This window comes from Mustelus asterias, unplaced genomic scaffold, assembly GCF_964213995.1.
Source record: "Mustelus asterias unplaced genomic scaffold, sMusAst1.hap1.1 HAP1_SCAFFOLD_1637, whole genome shotgun sequence".
NCBI classification, from domain to species: Eukaryota; Metazoa; Chordata; class Chondrichthyes; order Carcharhiniformes; family Triakidae; genus Mustelus; species Mustelus asterias.
In genome coordinates this window covers 12,459-34,235 of record NW_027591582.1, presented here as the reverse complement: position 1 = coordinate 34,235, position 21,777 = coordinate 12,459, and the positions used below count along the sequence as shown (strand labels likewise).

The following is a 21,777-nucleotide window of genomic DNA, read 5'->3' as shown; positions in this document are numbered from 1 at the left end:
ATTTGAAATCTTTGCCGAGCACTATCTGAACAGAGAACTCAGCTCCAAAGCCAACATGATGGCCATATGGGCGGCACGGTGGCACAGTGGTTAGCACTGCTGCCTCACAGCGCCAGGGACCCGGGTTCGATTCCCGGCTTGGGTCGCAGGCTGTGCGGAGTTTGCAGGTTCTCTCCGTGTCTGCGTGGGTTTCCTCCGGGTGCTCCGGTTTCCTCCTACAGTCCAAAGATGTGCGGGTTAGGTGGCTTAGCTATGCTAAATTGCCCCTTAGTGTCAGGGGGACTAGCTAGGGTAAATGCACGGGGTTATGCCTGGGTGGGATTGTGGTCGGTGCAGACTCGATGGACCGAATGGCCTCCTGCTGCACTGTAGGATTCGATGATTAACTGGTACAGGGAGATCCACCAACAGGAAGAAAAAGTCTTTGGATACATTTTTCTGGGCCATTGAGAATCGTGCCTTCAGTCCAAAATCAACATCACTCCAACTTCAGTCACCGAGCTTCTCGACGCAAGAAAACACTTGTGTGCATGCTCACTCAGCAAGCCATACAGCTACCCAGCACGGAAACAACCCTTCAGCCCAACTCGTCCATGCTGACCAGGTTTCCTAAACTGGGGCGGCACGGTAGCACAGTGGTTAGCACTGCTGCTTCACAGCTCCAGGGTCCCAGGTTCGATTCCCGGCTTGGGTCACTGTCTGTGTGGAGTTTGCACATTCTCCTCTTGTCTGCGTGGGTTTCCTCCGGGTGCTCCGGTTTCCTCCCACAGTCCAAAGATGTGCGGGTTAGGTTGATTGGCCAGGTTAAAAATTGCTCCTTCGAGTCCTGAGATGTGTAGGTTAGCGGGATTAGAGGGTAAATATGTGGGGGTAGGGGTAGGGCCTGGGTGGGATTGTGGTCGGTGCAGACTCAATGGGCCGAATGGCCTCCTTCTGCACTGTAGGGTTTCTATGATTTCTATGTTCTTAGTCCCATTTGCCTGTGCTTGGCCCATATCCCTCCAGACCTTTCCCATCCATGTACCTATTGATGGTACGGTGGCACAGTGGTTAGCACTGCTGCCTCACAGCGCCAGGGACCCGGGTTCGATTCCCAGCATGGGCCACTATCTGTGTGGAGTCTGCACGTTCTCCCCCGTGTCTGCGTGGGCTTCCTCCGGATGCTCCGGTTTCCTCCCACAGTCCGAAAGATGTGCGGGTTAGGTAGATTGGCTGTGCTAAATTGAACCTCGTGTCAGGGGGGATTAACTGGGTAAATAATAAATGGGGTTACGAGAATAGGGCCTGGGTGGGATTGTGGTCGGCGCAGACTCGATGGGCCGAAAGGCCTCCTTCTGCACTGAAGTTGTCATTGTACCTGCCTCTGATAGCTCATTCCATATACGCACCACCCTCTGTGTGAAAAAGTTACCCCTCAGGTCCCTTTCAAATCTTTCCCCTCTCACCTTAAATCTACACCCTATAGTTTTGGACTTCCCTACCCTGGGGGAAAAGACCGAAGCTATTCACCTCATCTATGCCCCCCCATTTTTATATAGACCTCTACAAGGTCACCCCTCATCCTCCAACGCTCCAGGGAAAAAAAGTCCCAGCCTCTCCTTATAATTCAAACCTTCCAGTCCCGGTAACATCCCTGTAAATCTTTTTTGTTTGACCCTTTCTTGTTTCCTTTAGCAGGGTGAGCAGAATTGTACACAGTGCTCCAAATGTGGCCTCACCAAAGCATTTGAGAAAATGGCTCCTTCGTCACCAAACAGCGGATAAAGTTCTCTTCCAATGAGCTCCCAAAGCACAAGACCCCTCCCACATTTTTTTAAATTCATTCGTGGAACATGGGCGTCGTCGGCTGGGCCAGCATTTATTGGCCATCCCTAGTCGCCCTTGAACTGAATGGCTCACTAGGCCATTTCAGAGGGCAGTTGAGAACCAACCACATTGCTGTGGCTCTGGAGTCACATGTAGGCCAGACCGGGTAAGGATGGCAGATTTCCTTCCCTAAAGGACATCAGTGAACCAGGTAGGTTTTTCCGACAATGGTCTCATGGTCATCAGTAGATTCTTAATTCCAGATAATTCCATCGCTAGTTGCCCTTGGAGAAGGTGGTGATGAGCTGCCTTCTTGAATCACTGCAGTCCATGTGCTGTGGGTTGACCCACAAGGGAGGGAGGGAATTCCAGGATTTTGACCCAGTGACTGTGAAGGAACGCCCGATATATTTCCAAGTCAGGACGGTGAGTGGCTCGGAGGGGAACTTGCAGGTGGTGGTGTTCCCCATCTAACTGCTGCCCCTGTCCTAGATGGAAATGGCCGTGGGTTTGGATCTTTGGTGAATTGCTGCAGTGCATCTTGTAGATGGTCCACACTGCTGCTACTGAGCGTCGGTGGTGGAGGGAGTGAATGTTTGTGGATGGGGTGCCAATCAAACGGGTCTGCTTTGTCCTGGATGGTATTGAGCTTCTTGAGTGTTGTTGGAGCTTCACCCATCCAGGCAAGTGGGGAGTATTCCATCACACTCCTGACTTGCACCTTGCAGATGTTGGACAGGCTTTGGGGGAGTCAGGTGGTGAGTTACTTGCCGCAGTATTCTGGTCTGTGCTTGTGGGCAGTGTTTGTGTGTTAAGTCTTCATTCAGCTGTTCCATCAATCACCTTCCTTCCATCATAAGGTCAGAAGTGAGGATGTTCGCTGATTATGACACAATGTTCAGCACCATTCGGGATTCTGAAGCAGTCCACGTCCAAATCCACTGGCACCCCATCCACCTTCAGCACTCACTCCCTCCACCACCGATGCACAGCGGCAGCAGTGTACCATCTACAAGATGCGCTGCAACAACTTGCCAAAGCTCCCTCAACAACACCTTCCAGATCCTTAATCTCTACCACCTTGTAAGACAAGGGCAGCAGATGCATGGTGAACACCATCACTCTGAAAGTTCCCCTCCAGGCCCCACACTATCCTGACTTGGAAATGTATCACCATTCCTTCACTGCCACTGGGTCCAAATCCTGGAACTCCCCAACAGCACTGTGGGTGTACCCAGGAACGGGGAGAGAAGTCATGCACCCCTGGTGCTTTTCTGTTTCCAAGCTCCTTATCTCCACCACATCCCGCACCCGCCCCCCCCCCCCCCCTTTAGCAAGTTCACCGAACCAGCACGTCTTTCGGACTGTGGGAGAAAACTGGAGCACCCGGAGGAAACCCACGCAGACACGGGGAGAACGTGCAAACTCCACACAGACAGTGACCCAAGCCAGGAATCGAACCCAGGTCCCTGGTGCTGTAACCACGGTGTTGCCCAAGTCTAATGTTCCTCCATGTTTTAATTTGGGACTTTAACTTGGGATTTGGAATTTTAACTTCGGGACTCAGAGCAGACATCAGGAGTGAGTTTAAGCAAGATTACACCCGGGCAGACAATAATTCAAAACAAACCCCTCATGTTCACGATCCCTGGGGAGAGAAAACTGCAGCCAGTGGACTAGGAAACTTCATTTATTTGTGAATTCAAGATTTTGCACAGTGCAGAATGTAAAGATAAAACAATCCTGAAAATTAAAATTATTTTAAGACAATTTGATTTTTAAAAAAAAGCTCGAGCTTTGTCTCATTTGAATGCCGAGGGGTCAGGGAGAAGCTGGTGAAACATAGAGGCCATTTTTGGTTGCTGGTGTTATTGAGAAGCAACAGGTTAGAGAATAAGGGCTGGCTGATCTCACCCGGGCACTGACTACCATCCAGCTCTTTAGTGTCCATTCCCCACGAGATAAGACAGCGAAGGGTTTGCAGATTGGGTTACTGCATGGACAGTGCACAGAGCTAAGCCGGACCTCCGCAATGGCATCAGAGCCCACTGATCAGACCCACTGACCAGGCCAGAGGCCCACTGACTGACCAGGCCTGCGGCCCACTGACCGACCAGACCAGAGGCCCACTGACCGACCAGACCAGAGGCCCACTGACCGACCAGGCCAGAGGCCCACTGACCGATCAGACCAGAGGCTCACTGACCGACCAGACCAGAGGCCCACTGACCGATCAGACCAGAGGCCCACTGACCGACCAGGCCAGAGGCCCACTGACCGACCAGGCCAGAGGCCCACTGACCGATCAGACCAGAGGCCCACTGACCGACCAGACCAGAGGCCCACTGACCGACCAGGCCAGAGACCCACTGACCGACCAGGCCAGAGGCCCACTGACCGATCAGACCAGAGGCCCACTGACCGACCAGACCAGAGGCCCACTGACCGACCAGACCAGAGGCCCACTGACCGACCAGACCAGAGGCCCACTGACCGACCAGACCAGAGGCCCACTGACCGACCAGACCAGAGGCCCACTGACCGACCAGACCAGAGGCCCACTGACCGACCAGGCCAGAGGCCCACTGACCGACCAGACCAGAGGCCCACTGACCGATCAGACCAGAGGCCCACTGACCGACCAGGCCAGAGGCCCACTGACCGACCAGGCCAGAGGCCCACTGACCGATCAGACCAGAGGCCCACTGACCGACCAGACCAGAGGCCCACTGACCGACCAGGCCAGAGACCCACTGACCGACCAGGCCAGAGGCCCACTGACCGATCAGACCAGAGGCCCACTGACCGACCAGACCAGAGGCCCACTGACCGACCAGACCAGAGGCCCACTGACCGACCAGACCAGAGGCCCACTGACCGATCAGACCAGAGGCCCACTGACCGATCAGACCAGAGGCCCACTGACCGATCAGACCAGAGGCCCACTGACCGACCAGACCAGAGGCCCACTGACCGACCAGACCAGAGGCCCACTGATCAGGAATTAGAGGCTCTGACCCATTTTGCTCCATCACATTCCACCCTGAACCAGTGGATTTGGCAGAGTGCGGTTCAAAGATGGGTGAACGGAACGGGAATTAAATAATTTAAAAGGAACAATTTAAAAAGAAATCCAGTTTCGAATACAAAACATTGTTTTCTTCCGTGACTGAGTTTTCTGACAGGCCTGGGTAAAAAGACCTGCGGTCAGATTGGACATCGACCTAGACAGCTTGAATATGAAACAAACTGTTTCTCAGAGTGGGAGCACCAGTTCAGAGCCCGGGATGTAACCAGCATCCATCATCATCAGTGACAGAGTCAGGGAGAGCTGGAGTCCGGAGTGGGGGAGGGGGCAGGGAATGGTCTCATAACTCCTCTCCCCAGCCCAACTCCACTGGCAGCTGCTCACAGACACGAGGGAATGGCCACTGAGCAAGAACAGGAGAGAACGTGGAGTACGATGGCACCAGGGAACACTCGACACACAAGGCAGCGCTCAGAAACCTGGATGGTGAAGAAGTGGGATCTCTGCAGCTGCATGATGTATTCACAACGCCCTCCCCCCCACCTCCCTACAACTAGCCAACAGGCTTCCAAACGCGGGGTTATAGGAGGCAAGAAGTTTTATCTGGTTAACACTGCGGTTAGGGCCGTCAGTGAAGGGTTGGTATTGGTGTCAGGGAATGAGCAAAGTTCCTCAAATACACCGTTTAACAGTGCTTGGCACTGACAAACGAGACAAGCCCAGTGAAACATTGAACCCACGCTCACTCCCGTTCAGCTGCTCAGTTTTATGGCGAACAGTATTTTAGAATAAATCAGTATTTATAAAAAAGCATTGTGAAATATGTTCACATGTCGGCAGAGTAAGTCCCGACAACCTTTCCTGTTCACACTCTCAATTGTCCTGCCGTAGGTCTGTATTCAATCTGTCCCAACCTCCAGAGTTCAGCTACCAGTCTCTTTTACCCTTTCCAGCACACGGCGGCTCAATACTCTGCCAAGGAGACTGGGACTGACCGCTCCACTGTGAGGCCTCAGACTGACCGCTCCACTGAGGCACCTCGGGCTGACCGCTCCGCCGCGAGGCCTCGGGCTGACCGCACCGCCGCGAGGCCTCGGGCTGACCGCTCCGCCGCGAGGCCTCAGACTGACCGCTTCGCCGCGAGGCCTCAGACTGACCGCTCCGCCGCGAGGCCTCGGGCTGACCGCTCCGCCGCGAGGCCTCGGGCTGACCGCTCCGCCGCGAGGCCTCGGGCTGACCGCTCCGCCGCGAGGCCTCGGGCTGACCGCTCCGCCGCGAGGCCTCGGGCTGACCGCTCCGCCGCGAGGCCTCGGGCTGACCGCTCCGCCGCGAGGCCTCGGGCTGACCGCTCCGCCGCGAGGCCTCGGGCTGACCGCTCCGCCGCGAGGCCTCGGGCTGACCGCCCCGCCGTGAGGCCTCGGGCTGACCGCCCCGCCGTGAGGCCTCGGGCTGACCGCCCCATTGAGGCGCCTCGGGCTGACCGCTCCGCCGCGAGGCCTCAGACTGACCGCTCCACCGTGAAGCCTTGGGCTGACCGCTCCGCCGTGATGCCTCGGGCTGACCGCTCCGCCGCTCCGCCTCGGGCTGACCGCTCCGCCGCGAGGCCTCGAGCTGACCGCTCCACCGCGAGGCCTCGGGCTGACCGCTCCACTGAAGCACCTCGGGCTGACCGCTCCACCGTGAGGCCTTGGGCTGACCACTCCGCCGTGAGGCCTCGGGCTGACCGCTCCGCCACAAGGCCTCAGACTGACCACTCCAAGGCGCGATCTCAGACTGACCGCTCCATTGTGAGCCCTTTGACTGACCGACCCACTGCGAGTCCTCAGACTGACCGCTCCGCCGCGAGGCCTCAGACTGACCACTCCGCCGCGAGGCCTCTGGCTGACCGCTCCAAGGTGAGGTCTCAGACTGACCACTCCGCCGCGAGGCCCCTGGCTGACCGCTCCAAGGTGAGGTCTCAGACTGACTGCTCCATTGTGAGGCTTTTGACTGACCGCTCCATCGTGAGGCCTTGAGCTGTCCGCTCCAAGGCGATGTCTCAGACTGACCGCTCCACCGTGAGGCCTCGGGCTGACCGCTCCAAGGTGAGGTCTCAGACTGACTGCTCCGTTGTAAGCCCTTTGACTGACCGCCCCACTGCGAGTCCTCAGACTGACCGCTCCACCGTGAGGCCTTGGGCTGTCCGCTCCACTGTGAGCCTTGAGACTGACTGCTCCGTTGTAAGCCCTTTGACTGACCGCTCCACTGCGAGTCCTCAGACTGACCGCTCCACCGTGAGGGCTCGAGCTTTCCGCTCCAAGGCAATGTCTCAGACTGACCGCTCCACCGTGAGGCCTCGGGCTGACCGCTCCAAGGTGAGGTCTCCGACTGACCGCTCCACCGTGAGGCCTTGGGCTGTCCGCTCCACTGTGAGCCCTGAGACTGACCGCTCCATCGCGACGTCGCAGACTGACCGCCCCACTGCGAGTCCTCTGGCTGACTATCCCTCCGGGACAATTCCGGTCTTCTGGATTCATTGTTGGAATATGTCTTGACATTGCCGTTATACCGCACCGTATGGTCAGTTCCAATCCTGTGTCCTTTGGGATGCTGCACATAGGGATGAGCAGACTGTCCTGCTGGGCAAGTTGACTGGCTGAACTCACGGTAGCCATTGCGAGAGGGATATTTCCCCGGGTATGGTCTGCAAGACAAACGTGACTGCGTTATTCACAGGTTGCAGCACCATGCGAATTAATTCCTGTATTTCATACACTCTGCAGAATACGGCACCATGTATGCCCAGATGTAACATACAAGTCAACATTACCAACATAGGCAAACCAACGCCACCCCATTTAAAATCTGTCAGCTGCCTGTAAACGGCCAAAGGCAGTTACTGTTATGCAGATAAATATTCTGCACTAATAAAGACCCCACAAATCTCACCGACAAATGGCCAGTTCAATTATTTTAATTGACCTTCTGACAGTGCGGCACTCCCTCAGTACTGACCCTCTGACAGTGCCGCACTCCCTCAGTACTGACCCTCTGACAGTGCGGCACTCCCTCAGTACTGACCCTCTGACAGTGCAACACTCCCTCAGCCCTGACCCTCTGAGAGTGCAGCACTCCCTCAGCACTGATCCACTGACAGTGCGGCGCTCCCTCAGTACTGACCCTCTGACAGTGCAGCACTCCCTCAGCACTGATCCACTGACAGTGCGGCACTCCCTCACTGTTCTCATCTGTACCAGTGGGCTTCTTTGAGAGTTTGCTCTAATTCCTCCGACAATGCAATTCAGTACCATATGTGTGACAGTACAGTTCCCCCTCAGCGCTGCTCCTCTCACAGTAGAGAGAGGGGGAGGGGAGGATGAGCATAATAACGCTGCTGTTATGTTTATGTTAACTTGGTTACTGAGTCATTCTGTTAAAAACAAGCTCTCACTCACTCCGCTCCCTCCCTGACCCCCTCACCTCACTCCCCTCCCTCCCTGACGCCCTCACTCCCCTCCCTGACCCGACTCCTCCCCCATCACTGACCCACCCGCTCTCGACCTTTCGCCTTTGCGGACCCTCCCACTCACGGTGAGGGAGTGGTGGGCAGAATTGGCAAGTGGGATGAGGGGGGATTGAGGAGGTTGTGAATCAGCAGAGGTGGCAAGCTACAGGCAGGTGGTCGTGAACAGGAGGTGAGCGAGTTATTGACAGTTGGCAAGGGGATTTTTGGGCCATTTAGGTTCAAAGCATCGAAAAGGTTTTGAATGTATAATGTTCAGGTGCCTTATTACATGGAAAAGTGATTGGTCTGCAACATGCATTTTGTTGGAAAACATTTGGGTGTTAAACGCAGGCTCGCTGCATCTGGGAGAGAACAGCTGCTGTTTAAATAACAGAAATGACACTCCTTTCCCCTCGACAGTGGGACACAATATCAAGCAGGTGTTATTCCTGCACATGCCACTGAAAGGGACAACAAACAGATGGATACGCAGGAGACTGCAGCGTCCCTGTGGGATGTTAGACACTCCCACCTTACTGCAGGTCTGGCCTGCGCCTCGCAGCTAACTGCATAACAAGAGGCACGCGACACACTGCGGCAGCTGAGGGACCATCGTCCCCGTGAAGGAATCACACAACAGGCTGCAAGCCAAAGGGGGAGCCACAAACTTGGCCCATTCTGGAGTGGGACACCCAAGTCAAGGCAGCTGCTCCAAGTCAGACAGAAATGGCTCACAAACATGCCTGAACGCTCCCTGTACACTTCACCCAACACGCTGGAGTGCGCTTAACGTAACAACAGAATACTACACCTCAAAACACAGATGCAGGCCATTTGGCCCAGCCAGTCCATGCTAGTATTTACCAACCAGGCACCCTCTTCCCTCAATCATCTGCCTTGTCTATTGTTCAGCATTGTGGTGGCAATGTGAGATGTAGCAGGATTCCGACCATCACCGGGAAGAAGAGGGAAATTGGGGGATCTCACAGAAACTTATAACATTCTAACAGGGTTAGACAGGCTAGATTCAGAAAGAATGTTCCCGATGGTGGGGGGAGTCCTGGACTAGGGGGTCATAGTTTGAGGATAAGGGGTAAACCTTTTAGAACTGAGGTGAGGAGAAATGTCTTCACCCAGAGGGTGGTGAATGTGTGGAATTCACTCCCACAGAAAGTATCGAGGCCAAAACATTGTGTGATTTGAAGAAGAAATTAGATGTCGCTCTTGGGGCTAAAGGGATCAAGGGATATGGAGGGGAGGATCAGGATATTGAATTTGATGATCAGCCGTGATCAAAACGAGTGGCGGAGCAGGCTCGAGGGGCCGAATGGCCTCCTCCTGCTCCTTGTGGCTATGTGACAAACAATCGGGAATGTGTACTCCGTCTGGTCGGACAGTTTGAGGATTTCACACCTGAGCTAACAACACATCAACTCGGGGGGGGGGGGGGGTCATCAGGTGTCAACAAATGGAATGACCGCGCACTCTTACGCACCTCTCTCGCTGCTTGAACATGGCCTGCTGGCTGTGTGGCTCCTTCTGCTTCTTAACTGGGCACGGAGCGGGTACATCACTTCCCTTGTTGCTGCAGAGGAGAGGAAGTGAGACACAGAAGCAAGTTGAGCTGACGTATCTTCTCAGTGTCAAATACAGAGCAACGGGGAACGAAGGAATCTATTTAAAAGGCAGGGGGTTTAAAATCCACAAAGCCCTCCAGGGTGCAGACTCGCATTCAAGGAACTGTTTGAGCGTACACTCCCAACACAAACTCGATGGGCAAGAGCTGAGTACGGCAAGAGTTTTTCTTTCATTCATTCGTGGGACATGGGCGTCGCTGGATGGCCAGCATTTATTGCCCAACCCTAGTTGCCCGAGGGCAGTTGAGAGTCAACCACATTGCTGTGACTCTGGAGTCACATGTAGGCCAGACCGGGTAAGGACGGCAGATTTCCTATCCGAAAGGACATTAGTGAACCAGATGGGTTTTTCCAACAATGATTTCATGGTCATCAGTAGATTCTTAATTCCAGATTTTTTTTTAAATAATCGAATTCAAATTCCACCACCTGCCGTGGCAGGATTCGAACCCGGGTCCCCAGAACATTAGCTGAGTTTCCAGATTAATAGTCTAGCGATATGGGTGGCATGGCGGCACAGTGGTTAGCACTGCTGCCTCACGACAACGCAGAATCGCTGAGCAGAAACTGATAGCCAAGTTCCGCATACATGAGGACGGCCTCAACCGGGATCTTGGGTTCATGTCACACTATCTGTAACCCCCACGACTTGCCTGGGCTTGCAAAATCTCACTAACTGTCCTGGCTGGAGACAATACACATCTCTTTAACCTGTGATTAACCCTCTCTCCACTCACATTGTCTGTACCTTTAAGATTTGATTACCTGTAAAGACTTGCATTCCAATCATTATCTTGTAAATTGAGTTTGTGTCTTTATATGCCTGTTTGTAAACACAAGTCCTCGCTCACCTGATGAAGGAGCAACTCTCCGAAAGCTTTGCTACCAACTAAACCTGTTGGACTTTAACCTGGTGTTGTGAGACTTCTTACTATGCCTCACAGCGCCAAGGATCCAGGTTCAATTCCTGGCCTTGGGTCAGTGTGTGTGTGGTTTCCTCCGGGTGCTCCAGTTTCCTCTCTCAGTCCAAAGATGTGCGGGTTAGGTGGATTGGCTATGCTAAATTGACCCTTAGTGTCAGGGAGCTTAGCAGGGTAAATGTATGGGGATAGGCCCTGGGTGGGATTGTGGTTGGTGCAGACTCGATGGGCCAAATGGCCTCCTTCTGCACTGGAGGATTCTATGATTCCATGATAATATCACTAGGTCATCGCTTCCCCACATAAAGTGAGTGAGTGAATCTGGGTGAGAAGCAGACTGCAACTTTGCCACTGCCCTTACAGACACTGGAAAAGTTCAAGCGCTGGTTATCAAACCCTCAATTCAGTTTGGTGCTGAGTCTGTGAGCCTTACCTCTTGCGTGGCCCCTGCAGTAGGTCCTGTACGTAGTTTGGCCTTTCTATCGGATGTCCTCTGGATTTATTGAACACTGGAGAGAAAGCAGCAAAGGTTAAGAGGTTGTGAAAGCAGCAATCAGTGTAACAGCCACGACCAGCGTGAAAAACAGGAGCTTACAATTGATTGCATCGCGAGGCTCCATCCCATCCACATCGATCAGGTACCTGAAACAAAGCAGAGAGAGAGAGAGGGGGGTTGGTAAGAGGATAGCACACAGGAACACTGGGTCCGAGACAGGAGGACCTACGTTCCAATCCCACTCCGTGTTTCAAGCATGAAACGGAGTGCAGTACTGAGGGAGCGCTGGCCTGTCAGACAGGCCATTAAACCGAGGTCCTCGTCTGCCTTCTCCAGATGAGGGAGAAGGTTCCAGATTTTCACTACCTTGTGCGTGAAGACGTACTTCCCGATTTCGTGGGGTGGCACAGGGGTTAGCACTGCTGCCTCACAGCGCCAGGGACCCGGGTTCGATTCCCGGCTTGGGTAACTGTGCGGAATCTGCACGTTCTCCCCGTGTCTGCGCAGGTTTCCTCCGGGTGCTCCGGTTTCCTCCCACGGTCCGAAAGATGTGGGAGGAAACCGTAGGGTGATTGGCCATGCTAAATTGCACCTTGGTGTCCCGGGATGCGTAGGTTAGAGGGATTTGCGGGATAAATATGTGGAGTTACGGGGACAGGGCCTGGGTGGGACTGTTGTCGGTGCAGGCTTGATGGGCCGAATGGCCTCCTTCTGTGTTATCGGGATTCTATGATGATTCGATGATGAAAGATCCCAGGGCACCATTTTGCAGAGGAGTGGGGGGGACTTCTCCCCTGAGTCCTGGCCAACATTCATCCCTGATGCAACGTCAGAAAAAACAGAGCAACTCGTTATTTTCACATTGCGGCTTGCGGGAGCTGTCTCTGCTCAAACTGACCGCCACGTTTCCCACAAAATACAGCAGTGCAGACACCGTACTGTCCTGCACTGCGTGTAAAGCATCTGGAGCATTTTGAGGTTGCGAAAGGCACTCCAGAAATGTGCGCCTTTCTCCCAATCACTAACACAACCAACGCTGTCACTGGATCACTGAGACCACACATTCAGATATCTGGAGAGAAAAACACACAGAAGCCAAACTCAGTTGTGTACATGTCTCATCAGTATCCTTTAACACTGCTAATTCATCCTCTCCCAGTGTTGCTCTCTCTACACACGAGGCTCCAGTTTGCAACAACAAGAGTGTGGAATTGTACAGCCGACGGGTTAACAGTTCCAGGGGGACTGAGCGTATACTGTGACACTATAATTACTGGAAGCCAGTCCCCAAGACACTGGAGGGGAATGCGTCAGAATTACTCGGGAACATGTTTGAACAGGCACTGCCGTGAAATGTTTCCTGTGTGAACGCACTATATTCTGGTCTTAGCTCGAAGACGACTGCACGGTTAGCGTTGCCTGCGAGGATCCAGTCTCACTCACACGAACTGCAACATCACACCAAGAGATAGCTCTCGGACTAAACTGACTGAGAAATTCTCCAAAAGTACAACTCAGCACACTCTCTAATTATTCAGGCAAAGTGTGGAATCCTTCAGAGGTACCACACCCAGAGTCTCTTTCCCGATGGAACAATGAGTTAATCCAGAGATGGGAAACGTCTGCCAAGCAATCGATGGCCTGGAGCGACTTAGAATAGAATCATAGAATCCCTACAGTGCGGAAGGAGGCCTTTCGGTCCATTGAGACTGTACCAGCAACAATCCCACCCAATCCCCCTAACCCCACATATTTACCCGACTAATCCCCATGCACTCGGGGGCAATTTAGCATGGCCAATCAACCTAACCCGCACATCTTTGGAGTGTGGGAGGAAACCGGAGCACCCGGAGGAAACCCACGCAGACACGGGGAGAACGTGCAGATTCCACACAGACAGTGACCCGAGGTCAGGAATCAAACCCAGGTCCCTGGCAATATGAAGGAGCAGTGCCAAGCAGCGTGCCGCCGTGCCGTGGGGTTAGTGACTCAGTTGGAAGAAAGGGTACAGACAGAGGAGCGACAGCTCCCCTGGATGAAAGAGGGGGAGTGTGACGGGGAACAGTCCCCGATTAATGATCACACAGGAAAGTGCAGGTTAGAGATCTGAACGGGATTTGGGTGCCTAAACTTCAATCGCACGTAGAGATTCACTTCCAAAGAATCAAAGCCTACAGGAGAGGAGGGTAGGTAATGGTCGAGTTGTAACCAGCTCAATGAACTCTCAAAAGCACAGGGGAAGTGGGGGCTGCTGTCTCTTAACACCCAATAGCAACTACCTCTGTTTAGTGGGTCAGGGGGGCTGAAGCTCCCTCTTGCAAAATCAAGACGGGGGAAGACAAACAGTTTTGCTCAACCACTTCCTCTCTGTTCATGGGCATTATGGGGGCAGCACGGTGGCACAGTGGTTAGCGCTGCTGCCTCACAGCGCCAGGGACCTGGGTTTGATTCCCGGCTTGGGTCACTGTCTGTGTGGAGTCAGCACGTTCTCACCGTGTCTGCGTGGGTTTCCTCCGGGTGCTCCGGTTTCCTCTCTCAGTCCAAAAATGTGCGGGTTAGGTTGATTGGCCTTGATAAATTGCCCCTTAGTGTCAGGGGGACTAGCTAGGGTAAATGCGTGGGGTTATGGGGATAGGGCTGGGTGGGACTGTGAACGGTGCAGACTCGATGGGCCGAATGGCCTCCTTCTGCACTGTAGGGATTCTGTGATTAATTATTAATACAGCCGATACATACCTGCAAATTAGATAGCCAGTTCGGTTAACTCCATGAGTGCAGTGAACTCCAACAAGGTTATCTACAAGTAGAGGCACAAAGAGAAAAGTTCAACACACAGCTTAAAGCTCCATCCCAGCAACTGAAAGTCCAGGAAGTGCCGGCAAACAGCCAAAATCTCTTGATATGTTAACATTCGACTCAACGCAGAATGTCTCAGCGGCTTAATCAAGGAAACACTGCCAGAGGGTCAGTGCTGAGGGAGTGCTGCTCTGCCAGAGGGTCAGTACTGAGAGAGTGTTGCACTGCCAAAGGGTCAGTACTGAGGGAGTGCTGCACTGTCAGGGGGTCAGTACTGAGGGAGTGCCGCACTGTCAGAGGGTCAGTACTGAGGGAGTGCCGCACTGTCAGAGGATCAGTGCTGAGAGAGTGTTGCACTGCCAAAGGGTCAGTGCTGAGGGAGTGCCGCACTGTCAGAGGGTCAGTACTGAGAGAGTGTTGCACTGCCAAAGGGTCAGTGCTGAGGGAGTGCCGCACTGTCAGAGGGTCAGTACTGAGGGAGTGCTGCACTGTCAGGGGGTCAGTACTGAGCGAGTGCCGCACTGTCAGAGGGTCAGTACTGAGGGAGTGCCGCACTGTCAGAGGGTCAGTGCTGAGGGAGCGCTGCACTGCCAGAGGGTCAGTACTGAGGGAGTGCTGCACTGCCAGAGGGTCAGTACTGAGGGAGTGCTGCACTGCCAGAGGATCAGTACTGAGGGAGTGCTGCACTGTCAGAGGGTCAGTACTGAGGGAGTGCTGCACTGCCAGAGGATCAGTACTAAGGGCGTGTTGCACTGCAAGTCCCCTTACCATAAAAGCAAATGTTCTATTTGCCTTCCTAATTATTTGCTGTATCTGCACGTAAACCTTTTTGCGATTCACATACGAGGACACCCAGGTCCCTCCGTACCACAGCATTGTGTAATCTCCATTACAATAACATTCTCCTTCTTATTCTCCTGACCCAAGTGGATAACCTCACACTTTCCTGCATTAAACTCCATTTATAAAGTTTTGCCCACTTACTTAACGTCTGTAATTCCCCTGGCAAACTCTCTACTTGCTTGCTGCTTGCCTGTGATAGGATCATCAGTAAATTTGGCAACCAACTTATCCAAGTCATTAACATAGATTGTCAATAGTTGAAGCCTCAGCACTGATCCTTGCGGCATCGACTGATTTCAGAATTGTTACAGCACAGTCGGCTTGTCATGTCTGCACTGGCTCCCTTTCGGGGCAAGCTACCTCATGCCACTCTCTTACCTACTTTCTTTTCATAGAAAATCATAGAAACCCTACAGTGCAGAAGGAGGCCATTCGGCCCATCGAGTCTGCACCGACCACAATCCCACCCAGGCCCTCCCCCCACATATTTACCCACTAATCCCGCTAACCTACGCATCTCAGCGGCAATTTTTAACCTGGCCAATCAACCTAACCCGCACATCTTTGGACTGTGGGAGGAAACCGGAGCACCCGGAGGAAACCCACGAGGAGAATGTGCAAACTCCACACAGACAGTGACCCGAGCCGGGAATCGAATCCGGGACCCTGGAGCTGTGAAGCAGCAGTGCTAACCACTGTGCTACCGTGCCGCCCAGTTCAGGCAGTCCAGTTCCCTCTTGAATGCTTCAACTGAGTCTGCCCCTTTTCCTACATTAGGGCAAGCTTACCATTGTTCACGTTGCCCGACAGGAAGCTTTGTACAGCTTTTTTGAATGAGAGAATGTTTTTCGCACTTGGCACTTCATGTCCGGCAGTGAAAATCTTCTCATAGACCAAACCCTCCGGCAACTCCTACAACCACAGAGATTAAATTGATAAGTTAACTGGCACAGCAACAGGGTGTGCGCCTGTGGAGACAGATTCAGTGCGGTTATGATCCAACACTGGCGTCCCTGCAGGCTGTCCGATGCATTTGCAGTCCCTTCCCCCCACTCTACCCAATGTCCACCCCAATTACCAGTTCAGAACCACACACACACGAGAACTGTACAGCTAAATGTTCACATTTCAAACTTCACACAGCCATCATTACACTTCAGTGAGAATCCTGCTCACAGTGCTGGCTGTCTCTGTGCTCCTGGCTTCTCTAATCTAATTACCTTCTGCCCCACGAACCCGACCGACAATATAATCATCCCCCTCCCCGCAGTCTTGCACACTTCCCGGTGAAGATGGAGACTACAGTTTTGCTGGAGACAATGCCAACCATCTATCCTTCATTGAAGTGCAAAAGGAGGCCAATCGGCCCATCGAGTCTGCACCGACCACAATCCCACCCAGGCACTATCCCCACCATCTCACGTGTTTACTCTGCTAATCCCCCTGACACTAAGGGGTTAATTTAGCACGGCCAATCAACCTAACCTGCACATCTTTGGACTGTGGGAGGAAACTGGAGCACCCGGAGGAAACCCACGCAGACACGGGGAGAACGTGCAGACTCCGCACAGACAGTAACCCAGGGCCAGAATTGAACCCGGGTCCCTGGCGCTGTGAGGCAGCAGTGCTAACCACTGTGCCACCCCCGACCCACAACTTTCCAGAAATAATGTTAAAATTGCCGCAGTATTTGGGACCCCCCCTCCCCAATTTCGAAGCAATACAGTTATAAAAGCAAGGAGTGCCATTTCCGACGCCAAGATAGAACCGTAACCCTGGTGTGCAGCCCGACTAAGACGTTGGTCAGTAAAACCTCAACAGGAGACAAAAGTCCCGTGCGTGAATCGTAACTGTGTCTGCCACCCCTTGCCCCCACAGTCAGAGTTACCTTGGGGTCATAATAACGCTTTGTAAAGGTGAGGTCGATGATTTTCCCCAACTCATCTTTCTGCTCCTTGATCTGTCTCAGGAGGTCAGTCGGTGAGAAGAATTGATCCGGTTGCAGCTGTCTTTCGAAAATCTGAAGCAAACATACATCACGGAGATGGAGATAAAAGGGCAGGAGGAGGTCACAAAGAAAATGAGCAATAAGACCATAAGACATTCGGAGCAGAATTAGGCCACTCGGCCCATCGAGTCTGCTCCGCCATTCAATCATGGCTGATATTTTTCTCATCCCCATTCTCCTGCCTTTTCCCCATAACCCCTGGTCCTCTTATTAATCAAGAACTTATCTATCGCTGTCTTAAAGACACTCAATGACCCGGCCTCCACAGCCTTCTGCGGCAAAGAGTTCCACAGATTCACCACTCTCTGGCTGAAGAAATTCCACCTCATCTCTGTTTTAAAGGATCGTCCCTTTAGTCTGAGGTTGTGCCCTCTGGTTCTAGTTTTTCCTACTAGTGGAAACATCCTCTCCATGTCCATTCTATCCAGGCCTCGCAGTATCCTGTAAGTTTTAATAAGATCCCCCCTCATCCTTCTAAACTCCAACGAGTACAGACCCAGAATCCTCAACCATTCCTCATACGACAAGCTCTTCATTCCAGGGATCATTCTTGTGAGCCTCCTCTGGACCCTTTCCAAGGCAGGCACATCCTTCCTGAGATTCGGGGCCCAACGCTGCTCACAATACTCCAAATAGGGTCTGACCAGAGCAGAAGTGGCCCATTGGGCCTCTGGTGCTTTCCCCCAACATCACGGCTGAACCAACTGTGGTCTCAACCTCACCCTATGAACCTTGACCCACTTGCCGATCAAAAATCTGTCGAACTCAGTCTTGAAGCAGATTCAATAACCAGCCTCCACTACTCTCTGGGGCAACAATTCCAAAGATTAACAACCCTCGGAGAGGAAAGTCCTTCGCTCTATTCTTATTTTGAAACTGTGCCTCCTTTGGTTGTGGAATCCCTCACGAGGGGAAACATGCACCTGTTAAATCGACTCAGAATCTTATACATTGCGATAAGACCATCTCTCCCCCCAGGCTCCAGTGGGTTTCGACCCAACCTGTTCAATCTTTCTTCACAAAAGAAAGTCCTTCATCCCAGGAATCAACCCCGTAAACCTTCTCTGAACTGTCTCCAATGCAAGTTACGTCCCTGCTTCAGTGAGGAGACCAAAACCGTACACAGAGCCGCAGCTTTAAAGATTTTAAGGGCTTGCGAATGAGTTGGAGTCAGAGTGCTCTTCACAACAAGGGTAGTGAAAGAATGGTTATGGAAACCTTGGAGTGCAAGAGAGGTATGTTTAGAGGTTGTGTACCTGTACACCCAGATCCCTTTGCCTATCAATACTCTTGAAGGTTATGCCCTTGTTGATCAAAAATCTGTCTAATTCAGCTTTGAATAAATTCAATGACCCACCCTCCACTGCTCCATGGAAGAGAATGCCAGAAACTCGTGACCCTCAGAGGGAAAAAAACTCTCCTCAGCTTCATAGGTACTCACTTCCTTTTTAATGTACTTTCAGAAATTGTTTAGCCTCTCGAACCCTTCAACTGAATCACAGCCGTTCTGTGACCTCGCTCCGTATATCTTTATACTTTTGGGAACAAACATCTACCCATCTCGAGTTTAAAATGATCGAGTGTCAACTGCCGCTTGTGGGAGAGAGTTCCAAACTTCTACAACTTTTCGCATGTTGAAGTGTTTCCTAATTTCACGACTGAAAGAATCTAGCTCTGATGTTTAGACCATGCCCCTAAGTCAAGATGTTCCCCAACCAGCAGAAATAGTTTCTCTCCGTCCACTCTATCCACTTCCTTTAATATAGTGAAAACAGATGCACCATAGAAAGCATTCTTTCCGAATGTATCACAGCTCCTGCTCTGCCCAAAACCGCAAGAAGCTACAAAGTGTGGTGAACATAGCCCAATCGATCACACAAATCAGTCTCTGTCTACAGACAGAAAAGCAGCCAGCATAATTACGCACCACGGACATTCTCTCTTCCACCTTCTTCCGTCGGGAAAAAGGTACAAAAGTCGGAGATCGCGTACCCCAACCGACTCAAGAACAGCTTCTTCCCTGCTGCCGTCAGACTTTTGAATGGACCTGCCACATATGAAGCTGATCATTCTCGGCACCCGAGCTGTGACTGTAACACGAGCACAAGAAACAGGGGCAGGATTTTCCAGCCGGGCTCACCCCGAGACTGGAAAATCCTGCCCGAGCTCAACTGACCTTTCCATGGTCCACACCCCTGGCCTGCTTCGATTCCCGCAGAGAGCGGGACAGTATCAGTCACCCCATGATATTTTTTGCTCTATCCTAATAAATGTTACAATAATAAATCAAATCAGATTTTGATCCAATCACCCCTTGGTCTTCTCAATTCTAGGGACTACTGCCCTCGCTTGTGGAACCCGTCCTTATGATTTAATCCTTGGAATCTGGGTATCGCGTTGATAAATCTGCAGTTCCTCCGAGACTAATATATCCTTCCTGAGTTGTGGTGCCCAGAACAGTTGCCAGGTATGGTCTAACTAGGTCTTCGAAGGATTTTTTTGATTGGATTTGATTTATTATTGTCACATGTATTGGGATACAGTGAAAAGTATTGTTTGATTTATTATTGTTACATGTATTGGGATACAGTGAAAAGTATTGTTTGATTTATTATTGTCACATGTATTGGGATACAGGGAAAAGTATTGTTTCTTGCGAGCTGTACAGACAAAGCATGCCGTTCATAGAGAAGGAAAGGAAAGAGTGCAGAATGTAGCATTACAGTCATAGCTAGAGTGTAGAGAAAGATCAATTTAATATATTTTGATTTGATTTATCATTGTTACATGTACTGGGATAAAGTGAAAAGTATTGTTTCTTGCACGCGAAACAGACAAAGCATACCGTACATAGAGTACACAGTAAATAGTCTCACAACACCAGGTTTAAGTCCAACAGGTTAATTTGGTAGCACGAGCTTTCGGAGCACTGCCCCTTCATCAGGTGAGTCACAGGGGAGAAGGAAAGGAGAGGGTGCAGAATGTAGTGTTAGTCATAACTAGGGTGTCGAAAAAGATCAACTTAATATTTGATTTGATTTATTGTCACATGTATTGGGACACAGTGAAAAGTATTGTTTCTTGCGAGCTATACAGACAAAGCATACCATTCATCGAGAAGGAAAGGAGAGAGTGCAGAATGTAGTGTTACAGTCATAGCTAGAGTGCAGAGAAAGATCAACTTAATATTTGATTTATTATGGTCACATGTATTGGGATACAGTGAAAAGTATTGTTTGATTTATTGTCACATATATTGGGATACAGTGAAAAGTATTGTTTCTTGCGAGCTATACAGACAAAGCATACCGTTCATAGAGAATGAAACGAGAGAGTGCAGAATGTAGTGTTACAGTCATAGCTCGGGTGTAGAGAAAGATCAGCTTAATATTTGATTTGATTTATTATTGCCACATATATTGGGATAGAGTGAAAAGTATTGTTTGATTTATTATTGTCACATGTATTGGGCCACAGTAAAAAGTATTGTTTCTTGCGTGCTATACAGACAAAGCATACCATTCATAGAGAAGGAAAGGAGAGAGTGCAGAATGTAGTGTTACAGTCATAGCTAGGGTGCAGAAAAAGATCAACTTAATATTTGATTTGATTTATTATTGTCACATATTATTGTCACATGTATTGGGATAGAGTGAAAAGTATTGTTCCTTGCGAGCTATACAGACAAAACATACCATTCATCTCATAGAAATTCTACAGTGCAGAAAGTGGCCATTGGGCCCATCGAAACTGCACCGACCACAATCCCACCCAGGCCCTACCCCCATATCCCTACATATTTATCCACTAATCCCTCTAACCTACGCATCTCAGGACACTAAGGGACAATTTCAGCATGGCCAATCACCCTAACATGCACATTTTGGACTGTGGGAGGAAACCCACGCAGACACGAGGAGAATGTGCAAACTCCACACAGACAGTGACCCGAGCCGGGAATCGAACCCAGGTCCCTGGAGCTGTGAAGCAGCAGTGCTAATTACTGTGCTACCGTGCCGCCCATTCATAGAGAAGGAAAGGAGTGCAGAATGTAGTGTTACAGTCATAGCTCGGGTGCAGAGAAAGATCAGCTTAATATTTGATTTATTATTGTCACATGTATTGGGATAGAGTGAAAAGTATTGTTTCTTACGCACTGTACAGACAAAGCATACCATTCATAGAGTACATAGTGGAGAAGATACAGTGTTTAGTGTTGCAGAATGATTTGTACTTTAAATGTGAAGGCCAGGATTCTGTACCTTTTTCAATGGGACTTTAAATGCGATGAACCTGGTCCCAGGGAGCCGGAGTCCCAAAGCAGAATAGTTCTGCCACCTGCAGAGGGAAAGGAGAGCACATTAGACACTGCGTGCTGCCCAGGTCCAAAATTACCCTCCCCGCTGGAGCCCAGGCCCAAAACTACCCTCGCTGCTGGAGCCCAGGCCTCACCTGTCCGGGATCTTGTTCTTGCTCATGGCTTCGTTCAGGTTCTCGCCGCCGCCGCCGCCGCCGCCGCCGCCTCTCCGCTCGCCGCCGCCCCAGAAGCGCCTCCCGCTACCCACCGCCGACAGCAGGCCCAAACCCCGGCGCCCGGCTCCAATCATTGCGCAAGCGCAACCCGCCTGTGGGTGTTGGCGGGTGGGGCGAGGGAGGAAAGGCTCCATTTCGCAACCATCTTTGTGAGGGGCAGAGTAACTGTCAACTATGGTGGGGTGGAGACAGGTGTCCTCCATCTTTGTGAGGGGCAGAGGAACTG

The 21,777-nt window shown here is 51.6% G+C and overlaps 2 protein-coding genes across 3 annotated transcripts in view; one reads left to right on the top strand and one right to left on the bottom strand.

The window, feature by feature from the left end:
• brf2 (BRF2 general transcription factor IIIB subunit) overlaps positions 1-21,777 on the top strand; it is a 76,355-nt gene that overhangs the window by 42,194 nt on the left and 12,384 nt on the right. The window lies entirely within an intron of this gene.
• On the bottom strand, positions 3,479-21,665 carry LOC144488528 (uncharacterized). Its single transcript, XM_078206577.1, has 9 exons — positions 21,471-21,665; positions 21,281-21,356; positions 16,899-17,030; positions 15,799-15,922; positions 14,108-14,168; positions 11,471-11,517; positions 11,309-11,384; positions 9,814-9,903; positions 3,479-7,517 (listed from the first exon to the last, which is right to left on the bottom strand). The coding sequence occupies exons 1-9, from the start codon at positions 21,623-21,625 to the stop codon at positions 5,762-5,764; spliced, it is 2,517 nt and encodes an 838-aa protein (XP_078062703.1). The 5' UTR covers positions 21,626-21,665; the 3' UTR covers positions 3,479-5,761.